General features: G+C 35.9%; 6 protein-coding genes across 9 annotated transcripts; 3 read left to right on the forward strand and 3 right to left on the reverse strand.

Annotated features, from left to right (window-relative positions):
• Positions 1-353: 353 nt before the first annotated feature.
• On the forward strand, positions 354-2,230 carry LOC105273659 (transmembrane protein 216-like). Of its 2 annotated transcripts, XM_011316227.1 has the most exons (2): positions 354-837; positions 918-1,049. In XM_011316227.1, exons 1-2 carry the CDS (start codon positions 612-614, stop codon positions 956-958), a joined length of 267 nt encoding a protein of 88 aa, XP_011314529.1. In that variant the 5' UTR covers positions 354-611; the 3' UTR covers positions 959-1,049. The 2 variants fall into 2 exon arrangements, with proteins under 2 accessions (XP_011314529.1, XP_011314528.1); XM_011316226.1 differs by having other exon boundaries at positions 354-2,230.
• A 197-nt stretch (positions 2,231-2,427) lies between these two features.
• On the forward strand, positions 2,428-3,876 carry LOC105273660 (transmembrane protein 216-like). Its single transcript, XM_011316228.1, has one exon. It carries the CDS (start codon positions 2,749-2,751, stop codon positions 3,175-3,177), a length of 429 nt encoding a protein of 142 aa, XP_011314530.1. The 5' UTR covers positions 2,428-2,748; the 3' UTR covers positions 3,178-3,876.
• Positions 3,877-3,981: 105 nt separating this feature from the next.
• sll (slalom) lies at positions 3,982-6,684 on the reverse strand. Its single transcript, XM_011316230.1, has 5 exons — positions 6,275-6,684; positions 5,650-5,861; positions 4,787-5,586; positions 4,384-4,509; positions 3,982-4,308 (listed from the first exon to the last, which is right to left on the reverse strand). Exons 1-5 carry the CDS (start codon positions 6,304-6,306, stop codon positions 4,141-4,143), a joined length of 1,338 nt encoding a protein of 445 aa, XP_011314532.1. The 5' UTR covers positions 6,307-6,684; the 3' UTR covers positions 3,982-4,140.
• A 463-nt stretch (positions 6,685-7,147) lies between these two features.
• On the reverse strand, positions 7,148-8,250 carry LOC105273662 (transcription elongation factor 1 homolog). Its single transcript, XM_011316231.1, has 3 exons — positions 8,065-8,250; positions 7,821-7,969; positions 7,148-7,607 (listed from the first exon to the last, which is right to left on the reverse strand). Exons 2-3 carry the CDS (start codon positions 7,934-7,936, stop codon positions 7,475-7,477), a joined length of 249 nt encoding a protein of 82 aa, XP_011314533.1. The 5' UTR covers positions 7,937-7,969; positions 8,065-8,250; the 3' UTR covers positions 7,148-7,474.
• Positions 8,251-8,784: 534 nt separating this feature from the next.
• On the reverse strand, positions 8,785-10,452 carry Rpn7 (regulatory particle non-ATPase 7). Its single transcript, XM_011316232.1, has 2 exons — positions 10,190-10,452; positions 8,785-9,943 (listed from the first exon to the last, which is right to left on the reverse strand). Exons 1-2 carry the CDS (start codon positions 10,332-10,334, stop codon positions 8,919-8,921), a joined length of 1,170 nt encoding a protein of 389 aa, XP_011314534.1. The 5' UTR covers positions 10,335-10,452; the 3' UTR covers positions 8,785-8,918.
• Positions 10,453-11,926: 1,474 nt separating this feature from the next.
• On the forward strand, positions 11,927-19,421 carry LOC105273664 (uncharacterized). 3 transcript variants are annotated; one of them, XM_011316233.1, is made up of 10 exons: positions 11,927-12,254; positions 12,558-12,702; positions 13,943-14,068; positions 15,064-15,263; positions 15,863-16,072; positions 17,497-17,744; positions 17,818-17,977; positions 18,174-18,317; positions 18,419-18,532; positions 18,590-19,421. In XM_011316233.1, exons 1-10 carry the CDS (start codon positions 12,181-12,183, stop codon positions 18,810-18,812), a joined length of 1,644 nt encoding a protein of 547 aa, XP_011314535.1. In that variant the 5' UTR covers positions 11,927-12,180; the 3' UTR covers positions 18,813-19,421. The 3 variants fall into 3 exon arrangements, with proteins under 3 accessions (XP_011314535.1, XP_011314537.1, XP_011314536.1); XM_011316235.1 differs by lacking the exon at positions 15,863-16,072; XM_011316234.1 differs by lacking the exon at positions 13,943-14,068.
• Positions 19,422-20,966: the final 1,545 nt, after the last annotated feature.

The following is a 20,966-nucleotide window of genomic DNA, read 5'->3' on the forward strand; positions in this document are numbered from 1 at the left end:
AATTTGACGCGTGTCAGACCGACATCTGGTGGTTCAATTTCATTTTAAAAATTTTCCTTCCAAATAAAAAAATTACATTCATCGAATATCGACGCTCTCCAGTTTAAAAATTATTCTTGGGAAATTACATAGAATTCCATAAAATGCATTTGCTTATAATCCGTTAATCAAAAATATGGTAGACCACTGGTTTCATCTTCCCGCCGTAAAACCATTCAAATATCACAATGTGCATTTATGCGCAGTGCATTAGCGCGCAGTATTTCCCCCGTCTTTAAAAACCGCCCACTAATTCAACAGCAGCAGCCCATCTATTTACGCTGTCCTCACAGCGTCGTTTTGGTACCCTAGCACCTAGATGTGCGTGTAGGTTAAAAATAAACAAAGATTTTATTAGAGAATACAAAAATAATTGTCGAGCGACGCAGACGGTTCATCACCAGTGGCAATCGCCGATCGATTTGGCCCTCAAAAATCAACAATTCGGAGGCTAAAAATGTCATCAAAGTGAAAAACAAGAGGAAAAAAAAAATGAGAGAACCCAGTGGAGTGCATGAACACCTGCAGACCTGACAAGATCCCGTAGTGTCTCCAAAAAAAAAAGTGAAAATATGCCAACAGTAGCAAATTCATCTTTAACGTACGAAATCCTCATGTACCTCAACTCCTTCTATTTTGGTATATTCGCTTTAAGTGAATTGACAATGGGTATAATAAAAGCCATCGAAATACCATCACCAAACTCCGGCACAACCATAACCGAATTTTCACTCCTGATATTTCTCGTTGCAACTGAGGGTGGACGTGTCTACCTAGGAAGAAAAGGAAATCTCACGGGTAAAGGACTTCTCATACTACTAGGTATTGCCTTGACAATACCATGTGTTCTTGCAAATCTTTATTTCCTCTTCTGGCAGAGCTGTGTCTTCAGACTGGAAGTCATCCTCTGCAGCATTGAATTGGTGCTGCTTACATCTGAACTAGTCATCTCTGTGATGTGCCTCATTGCTGTTAATCGTCCACCTCTTCCTGAGGAATAGAAAAAAAAAACTCCAGTCACTCTATGTTTATTTATTGATTCATCATTCACCATTCATAATTCTTCATCAGGAATCACTGGTCCCATTGGGATTACACATGTGTGAGCAGCTGACGACGAGTATTGTGAGTGAATATTGAAGTACGAATGGTAAATCAATCAGATCGATTGAGACTGTTGCCATCATGTTGCGAGCTCTGGAACAACGATAATGGAAATTTAATGATAATTTCACTGCTCGTGTTTGTCAGTGGAATTGTGGATGGACGTGTCGACTTTGGAAGGAAATCTCACCTCCTGATATGACTCGGTATTGCCTTAACAATACTCAGTGCCCCGGCAATCCTTTACTTCCCCTACTCCAGCAGGATTACATCCTTAAACTATGAGTGATCCTCTGTAGTAAAAAATTGGTACTGCTTACGTCTGAACTCGTCATCTCTGTGATGTGCCTTATTACAGTTTATCGTCCTCCTTCCCCTCAACAATCGAGGAAATAACTCGCTATTTATTTATTTACTCATAATTGTTGGTTTAATTGAGACTAAAGCATGCGTGAACAACTGATGACGAATATCGTCAGTAAACATTAGAAAATTCATAGTAAATCCATCAAATTATCAGTTTATTCTCTCATCTCATCATTTTAATCATTCCAAACACTGCTCCGAGCATATTCCAATACACAATGGGAATTTGCTCATAATTAGAACAATCAATTAATGATATATTAGAGAGGAAGAAAAAATATGCAACGAGACATGCATTTATACATTTGATAGCGTAAAAACGGACGTCGTAGTGTTTCAGTTGCCTCATGCTCATGAATATATTTATATTTTAGCTAGTTAACATCACTCATTGTCATCAATTGTTATACCATTGTACCTTGTTGTTTGTACATGTCAATGCATGTACACTCTTGCTCAGTATCCATTTCTTCATTATCGAAGATATTTCTAGTCGATCGAGCAAATATCGAGATTACTTTATCCACTATTATATACCAAAAGTCGACAATTTTTTTTTCTCCGCTTTTAGTGCCTTCATCCTCACATAATTCTGCACGTTAGTCAGTCACTGATTATTATTGTGTGTTTAGCTAGGATTTTCAATGTTTGATAAAATTTAATAAATGATAATGCCCTGTGCCTTGTAACTTATGATGAATAAATTATCTAGTCTTATGATCGAATGTGTTAAATTAAATGACTTTCTCTATGGATTTCTTTTCATTATCAACAATAGGCGTTGGTGTAAAAAAAATAATGTATTAAATACCCGCGACATCAGCCCCTGCTATCATTCATTCAAAATCATATGAATCAGCCGCACACCTGCGCAGTGCACCTATGCGCACCATTTTCCCCCATTTTTTTATCACAACCGCCCACTAATTGAACAGCCCATTTATTTACACTGTCCACACGGCGTCGTTTGGTATCCTAGCACCTAGACGTGTCTATAGGCTAAAAATAAACAAACGTTTCATTAAAAAATAGAAAAAATAGAAAAAATTGTAGTGGAGCGACGCAGAGGGTGTATCACCAGTGGCAATCGCCGATCCATTGATCCCTTAAAAATCATCAACTCCAAATGTTATTGAAGTGAAAATTAAGAGGATAAAAAATGAGAGAACTGAGTGGAGTGCATGAACACCTGCAGACCTGACAAAATCCCGTAGTGTCTCCAAAAAAAAAAGTGAAAATATGCCTACAGTAGCAAATTCATCTTTGACGTACGAGATCCTGATGTACCTCAACTCCTTCTATTTCGGTATGTTCGCTGTTTGTGAATTGGGAATGGGACTGTTCAAAGCCACTAACTTGCCATCACCAAGTTCTGGAACAACGATAACTGAATTTTCACTGCTGGTATTTCTGATTGCAACTGAGGGTGGACGTGTCTACCTTGGAAGAAAAGGAAATCTCACGGAAAGAGGACTTCTCATACTGCTCGGAATTGCCTTGACAATACCCAGTGCCCTGGCAACCCTTTACTTCCTCTTCTGGCAGAATTACGTTCTCAGACTGGAAGTCATCCTCTGTAGCATACAATTGGTACTTCTTACCTCTGAACTCGTCATCTCCGTGTTGTGCCTTATTGCTGTTTATCGTCCTCCTCTCCCGGACGAATAGAGGGAAAAGTCCAGTTACTCACTATTTATTTATTTCATCATCATCTTCACTCATTGGAACTGATGCGTATGCAACTGTTGACAAATGTCGTCAGTTAAAATTGTTAAATTCGTGGCAATCGATCAGATTCTCTTTTTATTCTCTTAGATTCTCATTCCAATCATTCCATACACTGTTACGAGCATTTTCCAGTACACAAGATGTTGCTCGTAATTAAAGCAATTAATCTAATAATACGTTAGGGAAGGAAAAAATACACGTGAAAACGAGACACGCATTTATGCATTTGATTGCGTAAAAATTGACAAATTCATGTTTCAGTTGCTTCATTCTCATAAATACATTTATATTTTAGGTAGTTAACATTACGCATTGTCATCAATTGTCATACGATTGTACCTTGTTTTTTTGTACATGTCAATTCGTGTACACTCTTGCTCAGTATGCATTTCTTCTTTTTCGAAGAAATTTTTAGTCGATCGAGGGAATTTCAAGATTACTTTATACATAATTACATACATAAACTAACGGGTTTTTCACTGCTTTCAGTGCCTTGATTCTCGAATAATTCTGCACGTTAGTCATTCATTATTACTATTGTGTGCTTAATTAGGATTTTCAATAATATTTGATAGAATTTAATAAATGATAATGCCCTATGCCTTGTAACTTACGATGAATAAATTCTCTAGACTTATGGTCGAACGTTTTAAATTAAATGACTTTTTCTATTAATTCCTTTTCATTATCTGCTAACGTAGGCTTTCACGTATTGCACTGCTAAAATTAACAAAAAGAAAATAGGATAGATCGTTTCTATTCCTGAAAAATCCTCGATTGTATAGTCTTCGAAAAGTTCTAAGTACTGATTCCACGTTTAATGGTATTGTCATAATAAATAATTCTGGCGATTGACCCAATATAATTACGAAACTGGCTCGATATTTGGTTGATGTAAAACACTCAATCTTTAGTAGTTGCATTTTCTCGGCTGCGATTTCGAAGGGCTCGTAACCGATTGCCACAGTATATTCTTAGGAATATCGAGCCGAACACTAGAAGGACTCCTAAAACTCCGAAGGAAGTTATCCGATGGTGGTATACCAGGCAAGACAGCAATATTGCTAGTAACTGGAATGAAAACAATACAATAATCAATATCAGAATATTGTAGAACATTTTTAATGGTTCTGCCATTGGACTTACCTGACGTATCGTCATTATTATCACAAAAGTTACAGCTCCAAATTTAGCTATCGTATAGAAAATAAATAATTGACCACTGGCTGAACATATTGATATAAGCAAGCAATCGACGATGAATACTGGAAACTGTAAAATTAATTTAAAAAATATATATATTTTATCAACACGTATATAATTAATATTATTAATTTGATTAGAGATATTCCAACTATTGTTCCATCGAACAATTTATTTTCAATCTGATTATTCATAGGATTATGATGATTTATGAATACGCGAAAGAGTAAACTATTATCTCTCTTTTCATATAAAACTCTAATTTCTCAAGAGTAAAATGTTCTCCAATGTTATTTTTATAAAATCATCGAATGTTCTCTCACACTAGGTGAAAAAAAAAGCTCACCTTCGTAACGAACTCGAGTGTTTGTGCGAAGCTGGACTGTTGAAAGAGCGAGGTAGCAGTTAACAAGCACGAGAATAAATTGACAGAACACATCATTTGAACACTAGTAGCTCCATACTCTTGGAACAGTGAATTCTGAAAATTGCTAGTAAAGCTATCGAGCACCATGTATCCAGTGAGCAGAATGACCCCAGAAATAGTGGTGACTCCGTCATTCTTATGCTCCACACTACCGAGCATGAAGAGAGTCATTCCTATGGAGATGAGGGCTGCTGTGACGTACTCGTAGTAATCGTACGAGGTGCGAAACACTATTTTTCCCATGATCATCACTGGAATGATCTTGGAAGCCTTTGCCAACACTTGCGTAGGAAAGCTCACGAATTTGAGGGCCTCGTATTGACACCAACTGCTCATTATGTTTGACAAGGAGCAGAAGGTGTACTTGTATAAAGGAGTTACATGACGTGGCTGGCGCTTCACCATCAGGTATAACGCTGACATCGTGAAAGCCAGTATTCTGTTCACGAACACTAAAAATTGAGAGTCATGGAAGTGTTGTTTTTCACCAGCTGCATTAACGTATTCCTGAGTCATGATTTTCTCCTGTAGATATCCCCATGTTAGGTAACTAAATTGTAAACCAATGAAACAGTACATGAGTAGAATGGCATCCTGGGAGAATGAGTGAGGATCTCGAGATCCATTCGCTGTTGGAGTATATGATGGAGAGTCCAGGAGACCTGATTCTACACCTCCCACGAAACATTTTCCTATTAATTTCGGTAGGAATCCCGAACCTGATGAGAGACAACGGAAATTAAATGGCCATTTTATTTTTCACGGTTCAACTGTTGACTTACCAGCCCTTTGCAGGTACTTGCTGAAGCAGACGTACTTGTACACTAAGTACCCTGGCAACAAAACAGTTCCATATCCCAATGAGTTCAGGCACAGCCTGATTATCCAGCTGTAGGAGACTGAGGGCTTCAGTATATCTGCCTGAGTGTCTGTGAAGGACTTGACAATTCGAGTTGTTCCATAGATGACACCCAGGGCGAATAATATTAGCAGACTGAAAATAAATCGGTATCATAATCACAGGTTCCACCATCTCGTACACAAGAAAAATAAGTAAATCTCTAGACACAAATTTATCCTTGCCACAAACACTCCTTCAAAAATTCTGGCGAATCAAATCTTTTAAGAAAAATTCAATGCAAAATACAATATCATAATAAACCCAAACCTCAAATATTATATACACTTGAGAGGCAGTGGTAAATAAGTTTACATGAATTTTAATACAATTTACAACATTAATTTTCAATATGTACACATAATGACATCTTTCATTGAATGAAAAAACGGAAAAGCCAAAAAAGGAAGTTTGTGGCGAGAATAAACTTGATTTCAGAAATGAATTTTTTCTGTCAGCATCGATGATCATGTGATTGAAAAACAGAAATAATGACTATTGACACTCACTATATAATAATGTTACCCGCATAATTCCCCATCTTCCAACACTATGTCGAGGTTAACTTCGCTGGGACGGAGGAACAATACGAGAAAACAGCTGACACTAACATTTTATACTATGACAAAAGGGTTACATGTTTTATACATTATATTTTAACAGATTTCGTATCAACCGAGGACTCGTATACTGAGGAATAAATAATAATAAAAATTGTTTTTGCTAGTCAGTCAGGATCTGCTAATAGAAGACAATAGATCATGTATCCTAACAAAACACGAAACATATGTATCAACATTACACAAGAGGAAATACATAACGCATGTAATCACTTCACAATCTCCTTTTTTTTACTCATCTCTAAAATAATTGTTAACTCCATATTTTTCAATATGGCCTCCTCTGAAACGACGAGGAGGTACATATATTCAAACCCAATACTAAGAAAAAATATATCGAATCGACGATAATTCGAGGATTAAATGAATTTATCAAAAAACTTTGGAAAAAATTCCCTGTGAAATTTAATAATGCACTTAATTATTCAGAGATTATTCACATTTATCATTTATTTGATAATAACTTGGAGGTACATATTAATTAGGATGATTGATAATTGGACATATTTGCAAAATGTTTTTTATATTGAATGGGATTTTTAAGGAGAGAAAAGCAAGAAAAAAATTAAGACAATTGTAATAATTACGCAATGAATAACTCCAGTGGAAAATCAATTTCAATACTTTATTAATACTTTCATACATAATTGACGAATATTACAGAACATAAAGGCTCCAAAAATAAAAAGAAAAGCTCAACGTCCGGAAATATCACTCGTAAATTATGTCGAGGAAGCATGAATCTGATATGACAATCTAAACTTAAATTTCAGATAATTATAATTATATCGACATAGTATTACATATATTTTCATATTCCACAGCTTCCGTGATCCGTATTCCCTTAAAGAAAGAATTATATGCTCTTAATCAATTCCTGATGCAGTTCCTTCACAAATAATCATGGAATAATAAATGGTTCATGGTATACGCAATGTATAAAAATACCATAATAAAAATCTTGTGTAAGTCTCAAGTATCGACGCATTTGCACACGTCGAATATACATTCCATGATTCGTTATCATTGAATTATCATTTTTTTTTTTGAGTTTCGATGATCTGTAGAACAGGTACAGAGTAGAATGACTCAGTTGGCGGCATCACAGGCATCGATCCAGTCATTGTAGACATCCAGAGGATCTGAGAGTATATTAACAGATGTTTGATAATCTTCTAGGCAAACTCTGCAAGATATCCGAGCAGTTTTACGTGGTTTGTCCCTAAAAAATAAAAATAAAATGCCATAACAGAGAAAAAAATATTTACCAAAGACTAAATTCATAAATATGAATTATTTAAAATAAAAATGTACGAATTATCGCGTCTGATAATTTCATATATAAAAATGTGGAATTTGTTGAATCGATGACAGACGAATTCATGAATCAGTCCTACATTAATTATTAGAAATCAGATTATTGCATTCCCCTTACATTTTCACTTCACACGACTTCTCGTGATTACAAAATGGACACGTGAATTGTGTCTCAAGTGGTTCAATGGCCTTTTTACGTGTTGGGGCTTGTCTTTTGCTCTTTTTGCGCCCCATATTTTCCTCGTTGAAGCCTCAATTAACTGAAACCTATAAAAAAAGAACCATAACAATACCGAGAACCACTGAATTGTTCCACTGAGCTTCCGCCATTCTTCCAACAATGAAAACTGTAAAATACTCACTTCAACTTCCTCGAAGGATACTGTGATTTAATAAAATTAATTTACAAATTCATCAATTAATTTGAGGTTAATTAAATGAAATCATTGTTTACACAATCTCTGACAATAATAAAGGAAATAGAGAAATCCTTCAGAGATGCTCTTTGTGGTCTTGACGTGATCTTAGTACGACGAGTAATGAATTCTGGAGGGAAGGGGCCCATTCTAAAATCCCTAGGGAAGGGGAATGACGCTGCGAGCGCCAAAAAAACCAAAATTCAAACTCCAAGGTAATTATTAATCATTCTTTTACAAAAAGTATTATAATAGCGTTCTTGTAATTTGTTTAACGATGGAAGTTGCCTCATCCCGACGTAATTCATTAGCGAAATGGTGAAGTAAAATAATTGCAATTTTATTTTATTTTGCTACTGTGTTTTTTTTAATTCAGCAGTTAAGTAATGAAGTGTGATAAGCCCAATTGTTTATTTGTTAAATATTGATTGATCTAGACAAGTATCGATTCTCAACTTGAATATTCGCGGTTATTCTTGGAAATTTAATAAATGTGAATATTCTCGTGATTAATCGCGGATTGAGTGAAATATTTAATTAGGCTTATCTCAGTTTGTCACTTAACTACTGAATTGAATGATAAATTGAGAACAGAATTCATCAATTAATAAAAAACAAACGAGGCAAAATTGACAGGTGATACATTTTTTCAAATGTCAAAACATCTGAATTCAAATAATGAATTTATTCCAGAGGTATGAATATTTGAAAAATCGTTTCTAGTGTGCATTTTGCCGCACTTCTTTCATTAGTTTAATGCAATGGGGTTTAACCGTGGAGGAGACACACCAGAAAGACAATTAAATATTGATAACACGTGAGAGTTTCTGGACCCTGTTGAGGAGAAGATCCCCCTGCTTCACCATTGCCTGGTATTGCCAGTTCTTGCTGTCAGGACGATTGGTCTCTACGACTCCACCGACACGATCAACTTTACAGTGGAGTCTACCTGCTGCGATGTACCGAGAGAGCTCTTGGTCTATGTACTCGACAGTAACCCCAAAGGCTTCAGACATGTACTGAAGTGTCAGAGATCTGTAGGACTCCAACAGCTGAGTGTACGCAGATATTCTCATTTCGCGTACATAGTAACGATAATGAGGATGAATCAGGTAATCCCTTCTCAGAAGTCCCTCAACGTGTGCTAAATTCTTGAAGAAATCAGCGTAATGACAATTATACAGTGAGAAAAGGTACTCCTTGCAGTCAGGATTATTGTGAAGAACCTCGAGAATTTCCGAGCCCTTGATGATTTTATCACGCAGCTCGTTCCTCGGTAAACTGATCATACTCAAGTAGACAGTGTATCTGACGAATGTATTGTAGTCCATGAGTTCGTAACTGGTGAATGTGCTTATCGTATCGAGGAAAAAATTGGCGGCCTCTTTGAAATCACGGACTGCTATACAGTAAGTGCCCTGGTAGACCTTCAAACGATTTCTCCTGTCCCAGTCTCCGCCTTCCTCGATTAAACTCTTCGCCTTGTCAATATTCCTCGTGATGTGATCGTGATCCATATAAAACAGACCAATCCTGATATTATGAAAAATAATATCGAGTCTGTGACCCAGAGACACAGTCTTCTCGTATGTTTTTCTGAACGCCAAAATAGCAGCGTCCTTGTCACCAATGCGACAGAGGTGCTCCGATTTTTTCAAATTCGCCTCACGAACTTCCATTTCACCTAGATTTTTTTCGGCATCCTCGATGGCGTCGTCGAGGGCCTTCAATTGCTCTCGATTACGAGCTTTCATTGTTTCCAGGAGATTCTCGTCGATCGGCCAATTTAAATCTTTGCACACCTCCTCGTAGAACGGTGCCATGTCTGTGAAATTGAGAGAATATTGGAAATTGTTAGAAATATTGTTTTTTTTTCGGTAAACTAGAGGCGAGAGTATCTATTAGATTCTAGTTGTCCTCTCCTGTCAAACAATGAGGTTATACGACTGATTGTTTACATATTCATAATTATCAATGGCAGATCGACGATTGTCACTGCCAGAGGTTTATCAAGGAGAATAATCCAAATTTTTTGGTTGAATCCGAGAAAAATAAAAATTTGCAAACTCACTTTCGGCTTTTATGGCGTCGAGTAATTTAGACTTAAGTGTCTCATCGTTTTTGTGCTCTGATAGACTCAGCAAAAATTTTGTCTGTGCCAGTTCCAGGTTTGGATTTTTCTCCAGTCCATCCTCTTCCAGGTTTTCCAGTGGCATGTTGATAGATTGGGATTTATCGGAGTTTTAGGTAGTTCTGGTAACCTCACTTCAGCGGACAGGATGAACAAACACTTTCGGTGATTATCAGGGAGATTGCCAGCGCCTGTGCAAAGCCTTCAACATGAAATCTAAAGAGGATTGACTGAAGTAGAGACTCAATTCTGGGGGTTTGAATGACCCCAGCGGCATCGTAGTACTGCACCCCAAGAGAGGGAGGGCGCCACACTCAATGGGGGTGTCTGCCCCTCAACCGACTCGGTAACTGCCTCAGTAGCTGTCCAGCTGGCAGAGGGACCAGTTGAGAGGGTGAATGTTATTTTCTGCGTTACGAAATTGGTATTCACTGAAATTTAAAAATTTTATGAAGTCACTTAAATTTTTCGCCCCCATGTGACCCTTAGCCAAGTCCAATTAAACCTTAACCAAAATCCAAATAGCCCTTAACCAAATCGAATTAGCCCCTAAGCAAGTCCATTAACTCTTAACCAAAAAGTATCAGATCATAAAAATCTAGGAGGTATTCAGTAAAATTTGAAAATTCGAAATTTTCAAAAAAGTATCAGGGGAGTATGAAAATGGAGGAGGTAATCACTGAAATTTGAAAATTCGAAATTTTTCAAAAAAGTATCAGGGGAGCATGAAAATCGAGCAGGTATTCACTGAAATTAAAAAATTCGATATTTTCGAAAAAGTATCAGGGGACCATGAAAATCGAGCAGGTATTCACTGAAATGTGAAAATGCGAAATTTTTGAAAAAGTATCAGGAGAGCATGACAATTGAGGAAATATTCACTGAAATTGAAAAATTCGAAATTTTAAAAAATGTATCAGGGGAGCATGATGATTGAGAAGGTATCCACTGAAATTGAAAAATTGAAAATTTTCAAAAAAGTATCAGGGGAGCATGAAAATAGAGGAGGTATTCACTGAAATTTGAAAATTCGAAATTTTCAAAGAAGTATCAGGGGAGCATGAAAATCGAGCAGGTATTCACTGAAATGTGAATGCGAAATTTTTAAAAAAGTATCAGGAGAGCATGACAATTGAGGAAGTATTCACTGAAATTGAAAAATTCGAAATTTAAAAAAATGTATCAGGGGAGCATGAAAATCGAGGAGGTATTAATTGAAATTGAAAAATTCGAAATTTTAAAAAATGTATCAGGGGAGCAGGAGAATTCACAGATATGTGAAAATTCTAAATTTTATAATAAAAAACAAAACCCGATTGCGTACCGCCGAAAATAACATTCACCCCGTCGACCGGTTCCTCTAACAGCGGGACTACTACTGAGGCAGTATAGTGAATATTGTCAGAGGAGTAACCTCGGCCGTAACCCCCACTCTGTAAATCCCCACTTGTGGCCGTGTTCCCCACCAGTCGAGCCGAACAAAACCGAAGTTACTTCGTTGGTAATATTCAGTATACTGGGGCAGTTGCCGAATCGGCTGTCAGGCAGGCCCCCCACCATTGCGTGCGGCACCCTCTCTCCCTCGGGGTGGGGTACTACGATGTGGGTTGGGTCCCCCAAACCCCCCGAACTGAGCCTCTACTTTAGTCAATCCTCTTTGCTCGTACTCTTCATTATTCGCGCGATTAATTCTCCCGATTAGTTCCCGCGCCACCACCACGAAAGATTTTGTCGAAAAGCCTTTTCATAAGCTAACAATCTTCCCTACAATCTCCGTCGAGAGAAACGCGTATGAGACAAATAGAGCGCAGCATCCATCCAAGATAATATGTACCACACATATATACACGTTCACATCTAACGTCGTAGATGCACAAGAGAGTTACATACGTTGCCATTGGCCGTCAGAAGTGCACACAGAAATCCCAAAAATGGCGGAGCAAGATGAAAGAGCCCAATTACCACCGGGTTGGGAGTGCAGATATGACATAAGAAGTGGTCGTGCGTGAGTAAATTGAGAGAATATATAAATAATCTCTCCATGTGCACCAATATGCATAACACACCCATGTAATTTCCAATAAATCCAAGCTAATGTATTATCCTCATCCCTGACTCTCGTCACTATCCCATTACCAATTATTATTGAATGGCATTATATATGTATGAGTTTCCGATACTTCTGTTAAATACAGTTGTACATAATGAGGGTGGCATGCAATTGTTTACGTGTGTCAGGGAGAGAAAAGTTACTCATGAATGAGTGAAAGAATTAACGAACCAATGGACCATTGTAATGATGTTTCAGGTACTTCATCAATCACTTCAGCAGAACTACTACATGGGAAGATCCAAGGGTTCGATACTGGCAGTATGCACAGTATTTACAAGGGAATTCCGTTGCAACGAGCTCTCCATCCACGGGGAATTCGCAAGAGGCAATACCTATGCAGGTCGGTTTTTTGGAGATAAAATCCATTCATTTCGTAGTAATTATTCATGGTTAATGTTTAAAGTATCGATTTAATATCCGAAGGTACTAAATTTTCGTCGTAAAGTGCACTCAGTACTCGCAGCGACCGTAAACTGAAAGTTTTCATAGCAAATTCGAATACGAGAGAATAGCATATTTCATAACAAGTGCGGAAAAGTGATTTTTGCGTGTGGGAAGTTAATAGCACGAGCTGAGGACCAGTGGTATGATTCCACATACCAAAAATACATTTTCCGCACTTGTTACGAAATATACTACTTCGGGTTTATTTTGCCCGGAATTCAATTGCTTAATGTACGAAACAGTGGATTGTTTACATCGTGTAGGCCGGATGTATTACAACGGAAAAACCGAAAGATACGCATAAAAATAAATTGAGGAGACATGCGACTGTGATGGGATTCTAGTGTAAACATTTAAACAATAATGAGATCTTAAGAAATTTTTTTCTTGGACATTTTGGTAATCGTTCTTCAATGCATCTAATGACAGATGATTCAAATATGTCGGCTTCAATATAGTGCTGATATATTGAACCTCAGTCCCAGATCAGATTTATTAAAATCAAATCATTAGGTCAGGAGATTCAGTATTCAAATAGGTAGATTATGTCCGGTTGTAATTAAATCACAAAATGATCACACGTATCATAAAATTGAATAGTACGTTAAGTGATCCGCATGTTAGATAAGTCTCTCGAATCGGAGCAGAAAACATTGAATTTGTCTCGAGGATTAATGCTGGAAAATGAAACCGATCAAAACAATCGATTATTGAATCAATTATTACCTAATAATATATTACCCAAGAATTAAGGGCCGGATGGAGTATCTCGGAAAGATAATTTACTCCAAAATTGGAATTCCTAATTACTCCGCCAATTAATTGTTTTTTCCGATAATTGTTAGCTAGCGTTCTAGTCGTTGACAACCGCTAGAACGCTAGCTAACAATTATTGAAATAAAAACGATTAATTGCCGGAGTAATTAGGAATCCCAATTTTGGAGTAAATTATCTTTTCCAGATAATCCAACCGGTCCTTAAATCAATTTGAATCGAGAGTTTTTTTATATTAATTCGAAGAAGTTTCATTTTGCCTCATTCTTCCTTACATGTAAATCGATAATTGGCATAAATGTGTGTACATGCTGCGTGGATTTGATTAAAAAATACGAACGCAATATCTGCGATGGAAATAGACTGGAGGAGGTATTGTCGGTGGTGGTGGAGGTCACTTGATGTATGCGGCTGCTCACAGGGCTCCTCAAATCTATCCGTCACCCTACAATAGTCCACAACCAGCATTTCTACCCCCCAGTTCACAGGTACATTGAATGTGCAGTGTTTGTCTCGATTGACAGATAATTAAGCAAGTGGTAAAAAAATACGGACAAGAGGTGAAATCAGGGAAATCCCACTCATTGAAATCTTCTGAATCTCCAGTTGTCATCTTTCGAACACCAGAACCATTTTTTTTTTCGAGTTTTCTCAGGCTAGAAACAATAATATGATTGTTATTAATAATAATAATGCAGAGAACGTTTTGACCAAACGGTTTTTCTTATTGTTGAGATATGAGTTGAATGGGAAAATTGGAAAAGAATTATTTATCCTTGAACTTCTAGATTTTTTTTTATTCGAAGAATAATTTATAAATTCTCTCAATGTGCAGTGTTTGTTTCGATTGACAGATAATTAAGCAAGTGGTAAAAAAATACGGACAAGAGGTGAAATCAGGGAAATCCCACTCATTGAAATATTTTGAATCTCCAGTTGTCATCTTTCGAACACCAGAACCATTTTTTTTTCGAATTTTCTCAGGCTAGAAACAATAATGTGATTGTTATTAATAATAATAATGCAGAGAACGTTTTGACCAAACGGTTTTTCTTATTGTTGAGATATGAGTTGAATGGGAAAATTGGAAAAGAATTATTTATCCTTGAACTTCTACATTTTTTTTTCGATTCGAAGAAGCCATAATCTACGTATTTAATTAATACGTAAGTTCTCAAGGAATATCTCTGAATGTAAAAATATTATAAATCTTTTCGTGAAGAGTTTTTTGAAGCTCTTATTTTATTCTACAAATTCAAACTTCAGGAAATTTCGCTAGGTCTTTTAGATCTTGAGATATTTTCCAGAAACTCCAGAGTTTTTAAAATTTTGGGTATTAATTACGCATTTCTGGAGAATCAAATTCAATTAACTAGAATTTTCTTTAATTGTTGAGAAAAGGAGAACTTTACGGTTGATCTCATCGTCTGAATTTTTGTCAGTTTTATTTTCCTGAATTTTTAACGATTATCTTAATGAATAGGAACTAAAAACACCAATGTCCACACGATCAATCAGCGGAATGACAAATAGATTTGGTGACATGACTATTGGATCATCAACACCAGTCAGAAATATGGAAACGAGTTTAACTCAAAACAGTGATGTTGAGTTATCAGTTGCTAAGATAAACGCTATATTTCCTACTGTCTCGGACACGCATATTCGACTCTTATTAAAAAAGTAAGTTCATTATAAAAATTCATTTAGTACTCCATTCAATTAATAAGTCTCTCCCAAAAATTCAATGGCGATGTGGTGATTATTCATCCTACCAAAGATAAATGTAAAGTTATTAATTGAAATATTGCTCCGCTTTCTCTTTTTCATGTCCTATTCCAATTCTTTAAATCAATTACTCTGAAATTACATTTCCCAATTTTTAAAGATTGACATCTCAAAAATGTAGAGTTCGATGTTTTTAGAACTCTTTGAAATTTTGATAATGATTTTGTAAGACAATATTTCATATGAACAGATAATAATAATTTCGTAAAAAATGAAATATAATAAAATAATAATTAGATAATGACCAATCGCCATTGGAATCTGAGACTCTTGGGATGGTATTTCTGTAAATAACACTTTTTACAAAAATAATATGTCTAACGCTGTAATCACACTCACAATTACCACTAATTAAATTGGCTAACAAATTGCTCAACTAAAATTGATGAGTTGGTGGAGATAATGATGAAGAAAATTATTATTTCTTGGTCATTAAAACGAATTTGGGTAGGCGAGGGGGACAAGTCCTAAGCTATGAGCGAATTGAATTTCAGATACCATAATAGACCGGCATTGGTAGTGAGTGCACTGCAAATTGAGAAGAATCCACTATGTGCGCCTGGTCCAGGCACACCAGTGGGAGTTCATTCAAACTATGCTATACCGAGATGGCGACTACCAGCTCATGCTATTCATGCTGCTATCACATTGAGTCCACCGCGTGGGGCACGGCCAGCCCCAAACTCCCCAAAAATGAAACTTAGGTTGTTTAATTATTGTTTTTTATCTCGTTGTTTCAGTCACAATCCCTCCAGTCTGGATGCTACATGTGCTCATTCGTATTTTACGTTTACTAGTCTGTTGTATGCCGGATGGACCATTTTTATCATTAGTACTAGATTAGCTCCAGTAGATTATTTATTATTTTTATTCTATTATGCTGCATCATCTTTCCAACGCCTATTTCGGGGTTTGAAAATGCTCAGATCGTTTGGCATGATACTTTTGTTTTTGGAAATTATTCAGAAATTATTCTGGATTTTTGGATATTTTTAGTTCAAGATCTAGAAGATCTAGAATATTCAGTCGGAATTTTTGAACAGTTTATATCGAATGCAGATTTTTTTTTTCGGTTGTAGATAATTATTTTTATTGTTTGACAAGGCTTGAAAGATGTTGCAATCAAATTCCAGTTGTGAAAACGGGATGAATCAGTTATGGGTCATAAATATTTTAGAAAGATTTCGGAATCTTCGCCGAAAGCTCAGATCAGAAATGAGTTAACATAAAAAATAAAGAACGAAAGAGGATAAGGCGACCAGCGAAAACGACTCATCACCTGGAATTTCTTTACTCCCGACGTAATTCGATATTATGTGCATCAATGAAGCATACGTAAAAACCCATATACTTTGATCCATGTACATTTCGTTGAGTGAGGGTGACCGCTCTAAATTCTATTCAATAATAAATTTCGGTTCACTCCCTCATTTTTTATTAAACCCTTTATTACTCTTTTAATTTCAGTTTTTCATTGAATTCCGTTCACTCAAGGATTTGACTAATTTGTAATGAGAATGAGTCTCATACAAATCTAGGTCAGTTTTCATTTTTTTCTATGATTTATTTTTATGTTATAACCGATTTATCAATTTTTTATTGTTATCGTGGGAATTACTGGCGCATGAGGATATGCATGTTAATTGAATGAAACTCTAGGGAAAATGCTGGAACCTGTTGGGTCAATGAATGTATTCATTTGTGACGGTTTCAAGTTTTTAATCTCCATAACTGACTAACAATTAATAATTGATTAATGACAAAATTAAAAATTCCATCGATGCATGAATATGTCTCATGAAATATAGAAAATCCATGACATGAAGCCGATAGTGTGTCGATCTAGTACTGTAGCAGACATATATTGTCGTATCCAAGTAGGAATTATTACAACAAACTGAGAAAATATTTTGTTCAAGTAAATATTCATTAACTTAGGAGGATAATTCCAAAATATTTTTTTGATAAACATTGAATTTTCCCAAGTAAATAAATATTTCTTAAGAACTAATTGTATTTCTCAGGGTATTCAACTTATGCCATGTAAAACAGTCATATCGCAAGTTATGCACAATAATTTCAATAATAACAATGATGATTGGATTACATGACATTAATCTTGACGCAGGTACCTGAAAAATATATTTCCCAAAGTCGATGAGACTTTGCTGCTCGATATTCTGGAACAGAGCGATAATAATGTTCAGAAAGCAACTGAGAAACTCCTGGAGCAGGGATATGAGAAGAAAAATCCAACTGGCCCCATCAAAACCATTGCCAAAGAGAAAAAAGAAGAAGAGGAGATGAGATCGAGACAAGTTAGATCTGCTCCAACACCTCCACCGAGGATGAAGAGTCTCGAGGAGAAAAATAAGAGTGAGTCTAATCATCAATTGTTGCTGTCTATTGTCATGACATTTTTTGAATGACATTTATTTGGGATTTTCAGTGAAATCGAAACTCATGGAGAAGTTCAAATCTGTGCCAGAGCGAGTGATAACACTGGCCATGGACAGTGTAGATTACGACGAAGAAAGAGCTATTCATATCTTGGATATTATGGTGGCCGAGGAAGCTATTAGTCAACCTCGGACCTCCAGTACTCATAGGTACATTTTTCCCGCAACAATTGCACTTATTTCCTTCTAAATAATTAAACAACTAAATAGATAAATCATAATCATCCTAAAATTGGAATGAGTGAACAGACTGAACAGACTTGTCTCAATGCAATTGCACAATTGAATTAATTTATAATTATACGGTTTGATTTACCAACCATAAATAATTTTCTTGTGATTTAAGTGGCAGCAGCAGGAGTGATGATAGGAAAGACAGTCCCCCCATGACAGAAGCAATAAAATTAACAGCATCTCCCATTAAAAAGATGATCAAGGACAAGGATAATGAGAAATCCAAAAGGTCGAAAAACAGAAATGAGTTGCCAAAGTGAGTCTTTACGAGTATAAAAAATGTCAAGGAAACTTGACAAGAAAAATTAACACGTGATTTTAGATCTTTTGTATCAAAATAATTGGATAAATTTGCAGGGTTTCACGAGGCACGAGTACAACTGAAGATGGTGAATACAAATCTCTGTATTTGATAAAACCCACAGGTGCTAATTCGGAACTGGCGAAGGGAGCAGACAACGATTTGCTCTTGTAAGTAACTTGAAACACGAGATATTCAACAAATTATAACGAAATATCATGTTCTAGACCTGATTATGCCCCCTGGGCAGGCCCAGACCCCTCCAATCTCTCCAAAGAGTCATCAACGCGATTGCTATCAGTTGGAAAAGATTCCTCATTAGTCTCCAACCGTAAAACCCTTGCCAAAGGACCAAATCCCGAATTACGAAAGGGCGCACTTAGAGGACTCGCTGAGGGATCAATTTACTCCCAAAGAAATGCAGCCAATACCGAAAGTCGTGGTAAATGAGAAATGTGCAATTGTTTTTATTTATTTCTCACTTAAAATTCCATCTTCGTGCGTCCCAACGTGTAATAATGCCAATGACTTATATTTGTTTTGTTAAAGATTATTTGTTTATTCGAGTTAATTTACTTTATCGTATCAAAGTCAGTGATTGTATTTCTTCGTTGCTGTTGACGTTCATTATTTACTGAATCCGTTTCAGTTGACTCATTGTTATTTAATTTAAATTATTTGTTTATTATAAGAGAGTGATATGATCTGCAGTTATCCCAGAAAATCTGTAACCACAAACATATCTACCAATTTCCACTCTCCGACGAGATCGTACCATTAATTAATAACGTAATCAGTAGACTAATCTAAATGACTAGACAGAAACTAGATGATCTTCTAGATGTAACCGATATTTCAACAAAAATGGAAAAAGAATCTCTTACGTCCTGCATACACTACGAAAATAAAAATGAATTTTCACAAAAAAATACGTCCTCGTATGTATGAAAGAAAATAATCAGATTGTGACAAAGCTGTCGATCAAATTTTTGATGTGTGTATAAAAATATTTTCATATAGCTTCATTTGAGAATAAAAATCACAAGTGAATAACGATAATTATAACATACTAATCCTGCCTTCGAAACAAGATGGAAGAAATAATGAGAAACTCTTGATATTTGAATACAAAAAAGTAATAAAAGAATGGGCTGTGGTTGAGAGGTTTGCTAAGGGCTATTTTTATAGCTTTTTCTGAACTCCCGATGAATCTAAGATCGAATGATATACATAATATATTTTCAGTATATTTTCAGTATAGGCATTGCACAAGTATAGAACGATAGAGTTGAAGTACTTGTAAAAAAATAGACAGCTTGACGAGAGCTTCGTAAAAAATATTATCATGCTAAATGATAAATCTTTGCTCACTACTAGGAAATGGAGAATAATTATAAACAATCATGGTATCCCCCAAATGATTATATTGCTCCAAGTAGGTAGTCGAAATAAACGAGATTCCTGCCAACCTATTTAGTAAAACTCAACTCCTGCAAATTCTAATTACAGATGTTTCTTCCAACTGGTACATTTTTTCGATCAGTGTTTAAATAGATTTGTCAATCATTGTTGATGACGTACAGTCAACTTTTTAGCCGATCTACATGTGCAAACAGATTATATTAAAAACCAAAAAGGAATGCCAAATTTTTGTCGATTACGGTTACGACGATTTTTAATATGTATTTGTATTGTTGTATTACCGAACGAAAATGTGTTGTGTCAATATTCGTTGTGCTCAGCACTGAGTATTATAGATGACTGAGGAATAATTCGTTTTTTCGAGATGGTATTATTCAGTAGATTAATTGTCGCTGTTAATTGTATTTCAGTATTTGATTCATTCCCACACTGTCAGAAAATTTTTCAATTTCCAGTAACAGGTGCTTGTGAATTGTCCATGCTGTGGATTTTAATTTCATTCAATATCAAATTGTTCGTAAAAATATCATTCGTCTTTAAAATTCAACATGAAATTGACGTTAAGACTCGGATGGATTATCTAGAAAAGATAATTTACTCCGAAATTCGGATTCCTAATTACTTTGGCAATTAATCGTTTTTTTCAATAATTGTTAGCTAGCGTTCGAGCGGTTGTCAACAACTAGGCGGCTAGCTAACAATTATCGGAAAAAACGATTAATTGACGGAGTAATTAGAAGTCCCAATTTTGGAGTAAATTATCTTTTCCAGACAGTCCATCCGGGCCTTAAAAAATGTCAAGTCCTTTTACTGGAAAATTCAATAATGATGTGCTGACAGTGGATCTAAGTATCTCTAGATAATTTAAATCACCATTGAACACAAGAAAAGATGAAACTATTTTTAACAATATTTACACGTAGTGTCAAAACTTCTACTTAACAGGTGCGTTGAATTGTTGACACACTGTTGGTGATCGAGGGGGTGCAAATAAATGCCCTGAGTCTTTGTACTTCTTTAGGAACGCTTTGTCACTTGAACAGTATTATAAAATAGACATGATTAGATAATTAAACTGGGGCTGACAAAATTAAAAACGAAGAGAGATTGATGTATGTATTAAAGCATGTATTCTATTGATATATATCTACACATATCCGTGCAATAAAGAGTCATCTGTAG

The sequence above is a fragment of the Fopius arisanus genome, unplaced genomic scaffold (assembly GCF_000806365.1).
Source record: "Fopius arisanus strain USDA-PBARC FA_bdor unplaced genomic scaffold, ASM80636v1 scaffold00006, whole genome shotgun sequence".
Lineage (NCBI taxonomy): Eukaryota > Metazoa > Arthropoda > Insecta > Hymenoptera > Braconidae > Fopius > Fopius arisanus.